At 46.5% G+C, this 16,085-nt stretch overlaps 1 protein-coding gene across 5 annotated transcripts in view; it reads left to right on the forward strand.

The window, feature by feature from the left end:
• The window catches only part of LOC142814638 (uncharacterized), a 199,052-nt gene extending 195,410 nt beyond the window's left edge, over nucleotides 1-3,642 (forward strand). For all 5 annotated transcript variants that reach the window (XM_075893705.1, XM_075893707.1, XM_075893709.1 and 2 more), the window contains 2 exons: nucleotides 436-697; nucleotides 3,087-3,642. In XM_075893705.1, coding sequence (XP_075749820.1) covers nucleotides 436-697; nucleotides 3,087-3,238 — 414 coding nt within the window. In that variant the 3' untranslated portion in view covers nucleotides 3,239-3,642. The remainder of the gene's footprint in view (nucleotides 1-435; nucleotides 698-3,086) is intronic.
• Nucleotides 3,643-16,085: the final 12,443 nt, after the last annotated feature.

A 16,085-nucleotide genomic window follows, 5' to 3' on the forward strand; every position in this document is an offset into this window, starting at 1 on the left:
TTTAACAACACACATGCTGACTTGAGACAGGGAATCAGCCTGAATTATGCAATTTTTCAAAATATTGGGGGTCAAATTAATAGTCTCTACTGTATTGCTTAACAAGTGCAACTATTTGCAGGGATCATGCATCTGCGTATAGTCTTCTGTCTTTTAGGTTTATGTTTTTATGGCATTGTACAGGTGTTTATTGCTTGGGTCGTTAAATGGGCTATAAAGGCGGAAATAGGGTAGTAAGAATAATGTAAGTGCAAGAACATTCTAAGCAAGCGCAAAGATGGGCAACTTAAGTCCTAACCATAATTCCCATGGCAGGTTATTTATCAGTTACAATCCCCTAATTCTCTTTTGATAACTTGTGTTGGGAGCCTTATAGGAAGATGCTAATACCACACAACAAGCTGAATAGAGCTAACTGCAAAGTGCACGTTGCAGGTAAACCCAGGCCAGCTTGTGGGCAATCCTAGCCAGCATCACCACCAAGTGAAGTGTGGTCCAGCAGCATGGCCCACCAGCGCCATGGTGGTAGGTGCGGCTCAGGCGAGCGAACAACAGCTGAAGAGCCAGCTTCCCACGAGGTCAGAAGAGCCCATGGTGTCTCCGGGTGGTACCATGCACCTGGTGCGCACCAAGCAGGGTGCCATGCGCGTGATGGGGCACGCTCCTCTCCGCAGGTTACCAGATCATCTCGGACAAGGTAAGGAATGGGCCACCAATTGCCCGCAACGCATTTCAGAAGCATATTTTTTTCCTCTGCCGCATTGTATGGAAAAGTATGTCAAGTAGAAATGTGGCCCATATTTACAACAAATAAGTGAAGTGTGTAAGCAGTCAAGAGCAGTGCATTAATACATTCAAATTTTATATTGAATGTTGGATGCATTGCTCGTGAAGATGACTCAGAAGAAATTATGCAACAAATTTGTGTAGGCAGTATAGTGCATCAAGTTAATGGGTATTTTGTTGTTGGTTCCTCGACAGCATGAAGCTGGTGAGTTGCCAATATTGACCATTCATCCTATTTTGAAGCGTCATTTCAATTTGAAATCCCAAGTTGGGGGCGTACTTGCAGTTGGAGCACCAGTGTGGTGGGACACAAGAGATATTGGGTACGCTGTGGAATGATTGCAATAATATGTTTGCTTTTCAGTTTTCTATTTTTCCTGGTTTTTTCACTTTCAAGTTAATGAGGTACAGTAAAACCTCATTAATTCATAGTTACTGAGACCATAAAAAATGTTCAAATTGAGCCATTTTTTAAATTGAGAAATCATACATAAAGCAGGATGTAAGGAGCTTCGAATTAATGAAAGTAATCGGAGGTGGTCGTTTGGTGTGCTTGTTAAAATGTAACTCAAAAGCTTATATTATCCACCATACCTAGTCCCGGTTTCGCTGCAAACCCGAGAAAACGGCAGGTCTCGCTGCTGTCAGCTGAAATGCACGCCTATGGAAAGAAAGGTGTGCTTCACAGCAATATAGTAATGACATGCTGGGAGCACGTAGTTTGCTTATCGCAGCGTCAACATGTCGTGATGCAGTCATCTGCCTTTTTTTTTAGTACGATAAAGAAATTATTTTCCAGAAAGAAGCCGCTGTGATGGAATTCGCAATGCATTTTAGCTGAAAACCTTGATACCACCAATGGTGAATTCTGTCAGACGATCTTTTCTTACTTATTTATTTTTCGTGAAAGAATGGGTGAATCATAACCATAATCATGCTGCAGTGGAGCACGTCTTCTTTTCCGTAGGCACCCATACATTTCACTTGATGGCGTATTTAGGGGGTAGCACCCCGGGCCCCTGCTCCCCCTTTCCAAATACATTTCCCCATGGCATAGAGAGTGCTATGCAGTTACCCTTCCAACTTTTTTTCGAAAAATTTTCAGCTAACGCATCTAATTTCAGCAAACCACTAGACAGCTTTGGATCTAATGTACTGGCAGCACCACAGTTTTGTCACAACTGCAGGGTCACGACGTATCGTAAGATAAGTCGTGAAGTGCGCTGTGAGCCTGCTGAGCGACGAGGGAAGACAGTGGCCATGTTGAGTTTTCACTCTTCTTGGCCTGACTTCACCATAATATTAGCCGCAAGACTGGTGGAAGTGACCCACATAACTTTCAGTGTCCACGAAGCAAAACTTTCGAGAATCGTATTGCAAATATGACGTGTGTGATTGAACTGAGTTGTTTTCAGCGCTTGCAAAAGTTGTGGCTTTGAGATTGGCATTTGTTTTTACCGTCGCATTGGCGTGAACTCGTCATCATTATCCATCGGAGTAGTTTGCATAGTTCAAAGTCGGACCCTTCGCGCTAACTGCGTTGCGCTCAGTTTTTTCATGCCTACCACTGTTGGTGTTAACAAAATTGCGTACGGTGGTTGCATGTACTTTAATTACACCGTTCTTAGCTCTACGATTCTATCCTTAGGCTTAATCGGTGCTAAGTGTGCCAATGCTTGCACCATGGATGAAGTTAGAAGTTTGTGATGCAGAAGTTAATTTCTTCGACGATCTGTATCAGGAGTACTCTCACTTGTGCAAGGTGTTGGACTATCTACTACGAGTCATGGCTGTCCGACACTGCCGACAGTGCTACGTTATCTTTCGGAGACATCGATGCATCCCATTACAGTATCGCAAAGGCATCGCCAAAAGTGATCGCTTGGCAGAAACCGTCCTGGCACTAGGTTTATTAAAAGGACACAACACTGCAGTTGCCCGAAAAAGCTTTTTGTTCTCCTCGAGTATGAGCAAACACACCAGGCAACGTCGCACGGTTTTTTTAGCGTAAGCTCTCAAGCAAATTTTTTACAAGTAAATATTTTTTTGTTTTTCTTCTTTCTCAGTTCTTGCATTTCCCGGCTCGTACGTTTAATTCTTACAGTTTTTCCAAAAATGCATCAGTTGGGGTCTGCTGTAATTCGTTTTGTATATTATTGTTCATGGCGTGGTTGATTGGAATTAAGGTCTGCTTACCTTTAGCTGACGGATTCTCGTTCCTTAATATTTTTAAACAGTAAGCACTGGAGGGGTAAAGCACAGCATGTAGGTAAATTTTATTGTCTGTCCCTGTGTCTTAGGTGGAGATCAAGTCCGCCAGCATCGGCCAGGCCACCCTTACCTTCAGTGTAGTGGAGATGGGACTCATCCTATAATGAGGCTCATCTCAGAATTCGGACCACCTCCAAAGGCTACCACCTGCAGAATCAGAAGCCTGGATCCATCACGCTGACCCCTGTCTCAATAGAGAGACAGCTTGCAGCCACCAGCCAGACCCTCAGTCATGACCCATAGAGTTTTATCTTGGACACTTCCCAGCATGATCAGTTGGCCTAAGCATTCTGCTGCAGTACGGACACAAGTGAACAATGATGGAAGAGGAACTGGTCCTGCTATCGAGAGTTTCCAAGACGCACCTTCAGAGTCTCCAAGCCCTTGGGCTGACGAAGGGCATCCTGTTATATGCAAGCCATCACCTGGAAGGGAACGCGTCTCGCAAGACAATAATGGAGAGGCTGTTCTGGCAGGAAAGCACTCTTCAGTATGTTTGAGCTGCCTCTGTAGGCAGCCTAGCCAACAAGTTGAAAAGACCTTTCTTTTAGACTTTTAGAATAATAAATTTTAGGTTCAAGCGAATTCGAACTGTATATACGACATCTGAAGAAAAATCATGACCTAACTAACCTGCACAATATTTTTTTTATATAAGGCCTCTATGCAAATGCGTTTTTTTCATATAAAGAAAGACAAAATGACTCAATAGCAGGATTCGGCTTTCTGTGGAATACAAGTGATAACTTTTAAAATACACAACTTTATAAAATTTATTACACTTAGAGCATATAAGTGAACATAGCAACCTTCTTATCGTTAAAATTGGTTTGAGAGTATTATGTTTAAATAAAGGGTGTGGTGTACACGTATCCCGAAGGAGTACGGCCACCAGCGTGGGTCCGGTCTTAGCGAGCCGCAGGGCACGCGTTAACCGTCGCCGTGGCGAGAACACGATACTGCTCAAAGTCGCAACACTTTATTGTGGCAACACCAAACGCAGTACAGCCCGTTGCAAAGGCGCGGCGGGAAAGCAAGTAGGCTTATCCACGCCACGTGCATAAAAGTACTACACAGGGTGCCACGAGCACGTCTCCGCGGTAAAGGTGATCCACGGAGACACCGGGACCAAGGCCCGGTTGCTCGAGCGAGGGCAAAGGCGCTCGCGTTGGCTTCGGAGGGAGACGGGTCGGCGTAGCTAGGCCACGCACTAGGACACCGTACCGACCTTTGGCCGTGCGTGCGCAGTTGGGCAACAAAAGGTGAGTGTTCGCCTCGGGCGCGAGGTGCCGTCGGCAAAGTCCGACGAGCCCCGAGCGACGGGAGTCGACGGACGGAAAAGATTGCGTGGCTCACCGTTTGCAGTCCAGGAGAGAATCTGTCTGCCCGCTCCCGACACAGCGCGCGAAAACCTCTCGTGAGAATTTCGCGCGGGGCCACAGTCAACATCCGCTACCAGGTGAGGGAGTTAAACGTCACTCCGCTCTCCCAGCGTGGCAGACAGAAAAGGAGGGCAGACATGTCGGGACATGAGAATGGCAGAAAAGGTGGCAAAGCCCGCGCAAAGGCAGCGGGCTAGCCTCAATTCCCACAAGGGGCCCTGCAACACTTTTTCAAGTAGCCATAAAATCGATTCACTAAAGAAGCTTACTGCCTCACAAATTCACTACTGCTGCAAAAATATTCAAAATCCTTTCAGTATGAGCGAAGTTGCAAAGATTTTCCACATGTTGCATTTGCATTCTCTCATCTCGTCCCGACGAAGGCACTTGAAGCTAATTGGGGAAAGCTAGCATGGGGAAAAAATGCATCACGCACGCCTTGTGACCTTGATCACTCAACTCTTTGATGCCTGAAATATGAAACTACCCAGCGAAATAAAAATTGTTTTAATTTTTCGACTTTAAGTAGCAACATTTATATGATGTCGCAGTTAAATTATCTAAAATGCAACTTTGATGAATACTTTTGTGTAGGTCACCAATTCTTCATATGCCACAGTAGCGACTGGCTTGCAACAAAAAACGCACTTCATAACTATGTGACATGTTGTGTGCCACCTCTCGAGTGCATACACACTAAATAAACAAAATTATTGAATATAGAACTCAGGTCACCTAGCTAAAAAAAAAAAAACGAAGTGAGAGCTCATGCACGCACTCAGCGCTTGCTATCAGCTTCGAAAGAATTGGTTGTAGCCTAAAATACCTTTGATGAGACTGCACTAATTATTTCATGCTGAAAGCTACATGCCTCGCAAGTACTTGACAGCAGGCATTAAAAGTGGGACACATTTCGTGACTTATTTGCTCAAATTTTTTCGATATGTCGCAAATTCGTGACATCTGGCAGTAAATGGTTAAAAATGATAGTCTTTCTCTGCATACCTCAACGCAAGAATTTTTACCCTGCTGTCGAACTGTCTGTCAACTTGTCTGTCTGTCAACCAAAATGGCTTAAGTTCCACTTCCTCAACATCCACAAATATTCATCTGGTTCCTGCGCTCATACTTGCACGCACTGCAGACTAAAAAATAAGTATTGAACGTATCTGAGGTGCAATATCAATTCAGTTTTCTTATACTAGTAGAGGCATGCATGATTCGAAGAACCGTAGCATTTATTACACGGTGCTGACAATACGACGCTATGCACAAAGAGGCGGGCGTTTTCTACGCCGTGATAAGACGATGCAGTGCTGCCACCTACCCGTGATGTTGCTTTCTACAAAGTGTGGCCTCCGAGACTGTGCACACTTGCTATATCAGAGGCCATCCTTTCGTTTTCGAAGATTACTGCCAGATGGCACTCATGTCTCAAACAGCACCTCTAGAATTCCATTCACCCACTTTCTCATGGAGAACATCAAATAGATGTTCTATTCACTCTCTCCAGCTGGAAGACTATCGTCTTTCGACATTTGCAGTGAGACATGCAGATACAGGGCCAATTTCTTGCTCTCTCTCATTTTTTTCTTCGAATACGCAGCTTTTTAGTGTGATCGCACACACATGGGTGCAAGACTATCCACACGCAAGACTATCGTCTTTCAACCACATTCGCAGATTACATGCGGATACGGGGCCAATTTTTTAAATATGATGTAACAATGTGTGCGTTATTATGTTTCCCTGGACGGTAACGAAAAGTACTTGTGTTTTGTCATTTACGAACACTTTCTAATCTAAATTATATTTAAAATACACAGCCTCGGCCATCACTAAAACAAACACGTCGACGCTATTTAAACGGCTTGGCCGGCCCGGCCATAAGTCGACGGGTCCCGACCAAAAATCGCCGTCGCGACCAGAGCGAAAATTGCCAACATTTTGGAAGCTCGCCCTGGACCGCTGCGGCGTGAGCGAAATGGCCTGTTTTTTTTTTGTTTTTTTTTTTCGCTGCGATCGAATTCGCGGACTGAAAATCGCTACTTTTTATGTCGTGTGAAACGGCTTTTACTCAACGACGCGTGTCTAGTGAAATCTGATGCGGTGGTCCCTCGCCACGCTTTGCTCGGTTAGTGCGCACCTTTTCGACTGGAACTAGAGGACGTCGTGTATACGAACAAAGCGTCACACTCGGCACGTGTTTCGGAGTGAACCCGAGAAATGCGCCAGCAATCCACCTGCTACGAAGCCCTTTCACGAAAGCACGTCCGTGCATTTTTTTTTTTTCCATGGTGGGTTCCAAGACTTTCTCCAAGCTTTGGGTGACGATGGACCGACCCTCACCACGTGGGCGCGCAATTATCAGCCGCGACTTCCACGAACAAAAGCGATTCGTTCGGCACGGGCTTGCTTCGTCCAGGACTGGCAAGAAGACTATGTTAACAGCCTACGGTACCGCTTCGGTCAGTCAGCGAGTCCGTATTGCAACAACTGTGGTTTCATCAAATCTGTGGAACATATATTGTTTGAGTGTAGAGCTTATGCTGAGGAGCGTGCGCTTTATGAACATTGCATGCATTCTATAACCGAGAGAACTTTCTCCCCTGGCTGTGTATTGGGACCTTTAGCCTGCCCCACTTTACAGAGGCGTGCTATGATACTTTTATTTTCGTACTTGGGCAGCATCGGTCAGCTAGCCAAGCTGTAGCTGTAGCTTGACACCACGAAAAAACTATTAACGCACGTCCTCTATCAATGGTCAAAGAGGTGGCATTTTCGTTCATTTCTTTTTATTCTATCATCTATATTCACAATCTGTCTTTTTTTTTTCTCTCTGTCTTATTATTTGTACTTTCAATCCTCAATCCCCTTCCCCACGCAGAGTAGCAAGTCAGCGAATTTTACATGCCGGCTAAGTTCTCTGCATTTTAATAAAGGGTTCTCTCTCTCTCTCTCAGACAGCAGTTCGATGCTGCGACAAAATCATTCGTCGCCATGAGCTCTAGGAAAATGGCACCTAGAAATGAAGTAATAATTCAATAACTGTTTAGGTTTAACATTCTAGAAGCACCGTATGATGATGAATATGATTGTGAGTGGATGGCTCTGGATATGTCGACCAGATGAGGTTGTTTAACGTGCAGCTGAACCTAAGCTCAAGCATTTTCGCCTGCATCTAAAATGCGGAGCTTGTGAGGCCGATGGTACGTTGCTGGAATCGGCCCTTACGATCTGCGCATCGGCTGATATTACGCTGCACCGAGTGTCGGTCTGCTTCCTGTCGAGACAAGCGGCGAAAGTGCGAGTTCCTCGGTGCTTTGACCAAGTCACGTCGCGCTGCAACACATGAGGGTCGCTGTACGGCCCCCACTATCTCAGCAGCGTGTTGTCGTTATAAGCGAAGTTAGCGAAGAAGACAGACAGACTGGTCGAGTTTGGGGGGACACTTACGCGAAAGAAGTGGCTGAGTCATTCCACACAACTTGAAAAGCGAGTCATTGCGTGGGACATCCTTCCCTTGGCATTATCATAAAAAGAAATTGGCTTGTTATACGGGGCGGACTAGGAAGTTCACACGACGTTGTGCCTAATGGTTTAATGATCTTTGACAATGAGCATTTGCGCTGGCCTTCAAGAAAGGCACATGTTGTTTTTAAATAAACCAGTTGCAACAAGTTGAGAGCCGTGTGCGTCACTTCCTTCCTTCGTCGTGTGTCAAGGCCGCGTTCACACCGGGCATTCCGGCCGCCGAAAGTGCTCCGAATCCGGTTCGGCGGCGGCGAGATCCGCCGAAAGGACCCTCTCCGCGCCGATCCCTCTCGAACCGATTTTTGCGGCGTCTGCCGCCGAATCGGTCACCGCGGACCAATAGAAGCGCTAGTCAAGGAATTTGAAAAATGGCGGCCAAGCCCTACTCACTTGTTAAGCCGCAGTGCACGTAACTGAATGTTGAAACCAACGGGAGTTTAACCTACTCTGCTCCTAATTCGCCTCCGTATTTCGTGAAAGAGGTGACCGAGCTTGCTATTGGCGTGACCGAGCTTGTTGCGGTCTTGCAGAGCAAAACTAACCCACCAACGCCGCTGGCGTCGGTGGTTTTTCTGCTATTCGTGCATTAAAAGACAGCCACTTGCCAGGAAAGTAAGCAGTACTGTCTTTTCTTGCGTACGAGAATCGTCGAGGCAAACGCCACCACCGGATAGCGTAGTGGCGTTTGCGAGCCGCGACAACAACCGGGTGACAGCGCATCCATCCCGCGTTCGCCCCGTAGTAGATGGCATGTTCGACGGCGCGGGGCGCGTCCAGTGCGAACGACGCTGCGTTTCGGTGGCAGGGGAATTTCGGTCGGTGTAGAAAGCGGATGGTTCAGTGTGAACTAGGTATTAAACCTAGTTACACTGAGTTAGTGACGCTGTTTCGTATTTTACAGTCGAAGCTTGCTTCGTTTTGTCGCCTAGGAGAAGCAATGTCGAATTAAAACTTGGACGTCGACAGGATTTTGTCTTGAAAAGTGCAAACCCTTGTTGCATCGCGATTGGCCCTTAGTGTTGTTATTTGGGTGCAAATATGCGCCTTTTGCACCCTGTTCTGGCCCAGTGGACGGCGTAGCTTCTGCAACGGCATCCATTGTTCTCTTTCGTCGCTATTTACAGCGGTGAAAATGCGCAGATGCTGCGCCAACAGTTCGGTCATGATGGTCGTGGCCCAGCAGTAGGCTCGATGCCCCGTGTGGGTTGGCGTCTTGCACTAAATTAACAGGTTTTCCATAAAAATAGAACGCCGCCACGTATGTTGCGCTGTTGGGTCAAACTTGGCAGCTCTAGACGCGCCTATTCGAGGGGAAATCTAGTCTGAACGTCGCTGCCACATCAGTGTGGACAAGCGATGCCATTTTGCCAGTCATTACACCTCAATATCTCTTGAAAATATCTTTAACATGTGATCATAGACGTGCGCGGGATTCCTCATTTATGGAGTTGGTTGACAAGGGGGCCGAGGTTTGTGGCAGCGGCCTCCTCCATATTGTGTCAATGTGCGGGGCTGACTTTGCGCCCCCTTGTTAGGTGATGGGGGAGGCAGAAAGGAGGCTCCCGTCCCTTATGCGCATACTTATGCATGTGATGAATAGTGAAGACAGCAGACACGAATATGTTTCATTAATGCGTGCAGTCAAGAGCTACGGCGCTTTCCAGACATCATTGTTCGCGTGCCATAATTCAATATATAGTGGAAGGCAAGCTGACCGTTTTGACGTGGGGCCTTGCCTTGGCTTTCAAAGCAAAGTTTCCACGTCTCGTTGTGCATGTGAAAATAGCGCGCATATTAAACGCCAAGCCGTTGGCGCATCTAAAAACACATCTCGCCGCTGCAGAGGTTTCGACTGCGATTCCACAAGATTTTAAACATGGTGCGCCTTTCGGTATTCTCTTTTCCGGACGTGAGGTTCGTGCAATCTGTGTATATATGAGTGATTCTTGAATTAACGAAAGGAAAAAATAAAGAATCTAATATCGGTCTACCATATGTGTTGGCAAGGCTTAGCTGCTTGATGACACAGGAGGAGAAAAATAAGAGTAGAAAGAATAACGGGGGGAGCACTTGATCGCACAGGCTCGACAGAAAAAGGTGGACAGGAAACATGGGGACACGGCGATATAAGTTCGTAGTTACGTGCAGCATTTCTCGAGAATGAAGTGAAAGCTACGACGGTGGAGCGACTGCGAATGTACTCCGCGAAGTACATAGTCCAACACTGCTCACGTTCCGAATGACAGCCGCGTTCGAATGATGACGTTCCGTGCTACTCGCATCGTTTCCAATCGTTAGCGTGAAATTCGTCTCGAGCTTCATCGGCTAGTCGTCTAAATAGCTGGCGGGCGACGCGCACTCAATCGAGGACGAAGACGCCATTTTGGTTGTGGGTTGTACGTGAAGCGTCCGACGTTTCCACACTCGCAAAAACGTTGAATGACACTGCATAAAATAAAACCAATATAAATGTCATCTTCGTGTGAACTGCAGCTCTTCACAAACGACATCCTGTTGAAAATAATGTTAGTTTTTTTTGCGAATTCGTGGAACTGCGCAGAATAGCGACCTGCGTAGGAACGCGTCTCCCTCGTTTCTCTTTCCCACGACCAGAATAGTGGCGAGGAAAACGTCGCGCGACCACTGTCCTGCTTCTTCCTTTGTTAGGATGTGCCTCTCACCTATAGTCTCTCTCCCACGACCAGAATAGCGGCGAGGGAAACGTCGCGCGACCACTGTCCTGCTTCTTCCTTTGTTAGGATGTGCCTCTCACCTATAGTCTCTCTCCCACGACCAGAATAGTGGCGAGGGAAATGTCGCGCGACGCCGTCGCTATAGGGTCCACGCGCGTCACGTGGGACCACATGTTTTTTTTTTCTTTAACATTTAGTTACCATCCTCGTCCAGTGGTTTATCGACTGTCCAACTTGTGTCGCATATCGTTGTTGCAACTAGGTCTTTTGACTTCGGAAGTGGACATCACGACGACATTTTCGAATCGCCCTTGCGTGGTAAGTTTGCAAGTCTCTCACCTTTAGAATACTTAGAGGTTCGCGCATTTAGATGCCCGCCGTGAACATGGCGCGGCGAATTGCGTAAAACGTCGCTGTTTTTCCAAGAGTTATTTTAGCTTGTACGTATACTTTTTTTTTTTACGTCGCCGTGCTAGCTCATACCGCAAGGATTGTGAGCATGCGTGGACCTTTGCGGAACGTAAAATGCAGCTGTAATAAATATCCAGTGGTTTCGGTGAAACAGTGCCAGTTCTCGGCTGCTGATAAGAAGGTTGCGGGTTCGATGTCGGCCGTGGCGGCCGCGTTTCGGTGAAGGTGAAGTGGTAGGCGCCCGTGTAATTTGCGATGCCGATGCGCGTTAAAAAACACTACATTGTTAGAATTTGCGAAGTCCTCCACTACGGCGTATTTCATGCTCATATCGTAGTTTTTGGCACGTAAAAGCTCAGATATTATGTTCACCTATGTACGTAAACTTTTACAAATGGGGAACTAAAAAATTTCTGAAACATGTGTTTCGGTAGCACAGTGACGTTAAAAAAGTGCAACTACAAGCTAAAAGTCCCTATTAACGTTTCTGTGGGACCTTCTGAAAGTGCGGGGCAAACTCATCGATTGCTGTCGTCCGTTTCTCGTAACGCATCAGTAAAATGTATAGTGTGCTTGCAAGACTCTGTATTTGCGAAAACCTTATGGATAGGTGTTTCTGCAGTCTAACATAAATACAGCGGTTTATTCAGTGTTTATAAACTATATTCAGCACCCTGAGTACATTGCGGAGAATTCATAGTTACGTTCCTAGACTTTGGTGTGCCTATGGTAGTTAAAATGTACAAAGTAGCGTGCGTATTTGTCATATAGTGATTTTTTTTACCATTGCTACTTGTTACTCTCCTGGCTCACACAGGGGAATGGTGGTCGTGGAACACACCCGACGATTACAGTAGGACCTCCTCGTTTGTTAGTGTGATAGCTAAGCAGGGGTACATACGGTTGAACTGAATAGCGATGCGCTTTTATGCGTTTTGAAATCATAAGAGTAAGCAGGCGACTTGGGTCTCTGTTCTGCGATTGGAATGGTGCGAGCTCAGACTACGCTGAAGCAGCATTACTTATATCGTCAATGCATACATATGCGTTGGATGTGTTTCAATCACGCAGACACCTTTAATTTCAATCGTGTGATGTGACTGTTTTACTCGAACATTGCAGAAATGTTCGCAACGCAAACTTAAATTACTCGCTCCGGGCACGCCGTTCGACTGTGACGCCCTACTCGTGGCGTCTTCGCAAAAGCGACCACCGCTCTCACATTGGTTTGCCGTGATGACGGCACACTGCCCCATTCCAGTACACCATACTCTAGCGAAGATTTTCTATCTCTGTATATTCTCATGCGGTCACGCCCTAGCCGAGCATCTTGCTGGTCGTGGCGTTGGTTTTGTAGGGATGTAGCCTCGCCTTGCCGCCGTGATAGTCGCTGATGTTTTGAAAGCGGTCATACGGTCGCTGTCTGTCAGCATCGGTCTGATGATTCGCTTGTCTCCATTGCTTGTAACGCGGTCGTCGTGGGTCTTGGCTGCTTAGGCCTAACTACGTCTTCGGGGTATCTTAAGTACCGCGCGGCCAAACCGATGACATGGCACTTCGGGGACTGTTGAATGGTTCACCGCCGTCCTTTAAAGTAGAAGAAGAGCGGCGGCTGCACTATAGGAATGGCTAGTGCAGCTACCCATTCTGTCAGCTAGCATGTCTCACCTCCTCTCTGTTCTGTCGCTCTTACTGTTGTTCCACGCTTTACGTGACCAGCCCAGGACCATTTTTCTTTCCCGCTTGATGTCAGCTAGGACGTCTACACCTCGTCCCTGTTCTAATAACCGAAAAATTCTTGACGCCTATAAAACCACAGCAAAAACGAAGAAGCAGATTGAAAGAGCGTCAATGACGCTTTTTCTCCGGGCTTCTTCGCTCTTCCTGTGGTGTAAAGGCGTATAGAATTTTCCTCTCATGATGATGCTCCACCTAGCCCAGAAAAAAAAGTACTTTCTGTCTGTTCTTTTACCCGCCCTGCCACCCTCCAATACCTTAGTGTTGTTTTTGTCATTTTGCACTCCATTGCACGCTGCCGGGTCCTCAGGTTTTGCTCTGGTTTTATTAATCTCTATGTTTCAGCCTCCATACATCAGTACTGGTGGTATGAAATGGTTGCACAGTTGAACCCTTTTATAAGGGACACTGATATACGAGGCAAATGGGTATAACAGACATCAGTGTGCCTAAAGTAAAATATGGCTGGATAGGAAAATGCATACATGGTTCTATGCTTATAAGAGACATCTCATATAAACTTCAAGAATTGTTGCTCCGGCATTCCTATTATAAAGGAGTTCAACCATATACTTTTTGCTTTAATGATAGTGGTAGATTTCTTCACAGTATTTGGAAGTTCCTGCTGAGTGTACTCCAGCTCATTCGTATTCTTTGGTGAATTTCTTTTCTTCACGATTACGTGCTCTCAAGAGTACTTATCCTAAGTACACATATTCTTGAATACACTCCAGTGTATGGTTTTATATCTCAAGTTCTTCGTTTCCTCGGGCACTTCCGCACATTTGTTTTTTTCATAATCATTTTAATACCTTATCGGCTGATGTATTGACGTAGGTTTTAGTATACTCCTTGTCAAATCTATGTGAGAGGATTGGGTTAGTTGGCGGAGGATTGAACAGGCGCTTGCCCTGAAGTGGGCTTAGTCAGGATGATGATTATTTTATGCGTCTAAAACTGCAAACATCTCTACTGAGTCGAATGTCTTTTCGTAGTTTCTATGAAAGCTAGGTAAATGGCTAGTTGTATTCAGCAGCTTTTTCAAATACCTGATTTATCTCATGAACAAATTCATTCTAATGTAACTAGCCTTTCCCAAATCGAGCTTGTATTGGGTGTTGAAATCGAGTGTTTCACTTATCCTGTTTGTGATTACTTCCGTAAATATTTTGTATACCACCGAAAGTAAGGTGATAAGCCTATAGTTGTTTAAATCCTTGCTGTGTCATTTCTTATATACTAATAGTTTCACGATGGTATTTTTGCGGCTCGCTAGAACCGTTGCTTCCTTGAGGCACTTAACATAAAGGGTAGCTGTTTTCTTCTAAGTAAGTTCTACTCCGTACTTAACTAGATCGACTGTTGTTACGTCATCGCCAGCTGCTTTTTCACGTGCCCTATAACGTATGGCATTTGTAATCTCGTTAGTGGTTACATATGGAACTTCTCCTGGCTGCTTCGACTTGAGGTTGGATCAACTTATTAGATCAAGGGGCCCGGTTGGCGCTGCTTGTCAGTTTTTTTTTTGGGTGGGGGGGGGTGTTACGTATTCGGCGGCTGGACGACAGCCGGCCCAGGAAAGAGACGACTCAAGCAGTGCCAGGAAGACAATCCCAGTTTATTCACCTTGCGGCGCGTTTTTAAGCGCTACGCAGCCAATCGCAGGTTGGCACGAAAGAAAAGAAAACAGCAAGATAACAGCAATCGGGCAATGTTATCAGAAAGCCCCGACGTAGAAAGAGGGCGAGCACTGCAAACGTTACAGGGGGGGCTCTAGCAAATTAACGGGAAGCTGCCCAATCGCCAGCTGTGAGCAACAGGTGCTTCCCGAGAACGGTGCGACCTTCGGTATCCTTTTTGACACCGCGCCGCTTATCGAGCTCCGATACCGTTCCCCATCGCTCGCCCGCACCGCTAATGCGCCGACAGCTTCCCTTGAGACGGGCGCACAGACGATGCTGCAAAATGCCGCCCAATGATTTTAGGCACTGACGAGGACAGTCGAAACGCTTTCGGCCGTTCCGAAATGCGCTCGTCCCGCTGTCATGTTGGCCGTTCCGATCTACAGCGGGTACGGTGACCTGCACAGTGCAAGCGATTACCTGGCCTCCTTTGAGGCAGGGTAACGGGAGCGCAGGTCGTTCGGGAAGGCACGAGTAGCCGAAACCTTGCCTCTTCCCTCTGCGTACCGGACATACATAGGCGAATCTTAAAAAGAGAGAAAAGAAGATAGGAGCCCTGTAACTGTCTGCACCGTTGTGCGACACCTCAATAGTGTCTCACGAGGGAAGGGGGTAAGGAAGGGATTAAAAGAGATGGAGATAGAGATAGAGGCAGGGAGGGAGGCCCACATACAGATGTAAGGAGAAAGGCAATGGCTGCTGCGCCGCGCGGCGCTGTAGCCATCCCCACACAGAAACGGCTCCTGCGCCGCACGGAAGTGACGTCACAAAAATTGTCATGACATACGTCGTTTCCGATTTAGCGCGTTGTTCGAATTTACCGAATCGGAACGTGGCTCAGCTGGCCAGCAGACGCTCACTTGCTGCTGCTGCTGCTGGAGTACGGCTGGTTGCTGCTTCTGCGAGCTGTCTACAGGCCTTGTTTTGCTACATATTCGCAAGCCTCGAACATCATCTTCATCTAAGCTCAACCGCTTATTTTCACTGCTATTTTATATTTACTAACGTTGTTTATATCCATCCCAATACGTATTTTTGTGATTTTTCGCGTATAGGCTGATTTAGCAGTATCTGTGCGTGGCCCTTTCTTTGGTCATCTGTGTTAACGTGCTTCGTATCTGTGTCGTAGTGCATTTGCGTAGTTGACAGCCGTGTTTTAGATTAAATGTTCACTTTCTTGTTTCTTTTTTTTCATGGTGTAATTCTGAATTGAAAGTGTGCGCAACATGACACGTGTGTTAGTAGCGGGCGATTCAATGGTGAAATACGTCGACCAGTATTTCCCATCGCGCCGTGGCTTGTCTGTTAGCGTTGCCGCACACAGAGGAATAAGGATTGAGCACTTGCTCTCAATGATTGCTGACAAGCTGGCCAGTTTTGATGTTGTCATTGTACATGCTGGCACGAACAACACTGTTGACAGTGTCAACATGTGCATGGACAAATATCGCCAGCTCGCTCAGGGAATCATCGAAAGCAATCTCACGTTGCATGTAGCTTTTTCTGCCATTCTTCCTCGGGGGCAGAATCGGTACCGCCAAGGGGAAGAACAGTTGTGTGATGTTTGTCATTTGAATGACCAATACAGG

This window comes from Rhipicephalus microplus, chromosome 4 (assembly GCF_043290135.1).
Source record: "Rhipicephalus microplus isolate Deutch F79 chromosome 4, USDA_Rmic, whole genome shotgun sequence".
In the NCBI taxonomy this organism is placed as follows: Eukaryota; Metazoa; Arthropoda; class Arachnida; order Ixodida; family Ixodidae; genus Rhipicephalus; species Rhipicephalus microplus.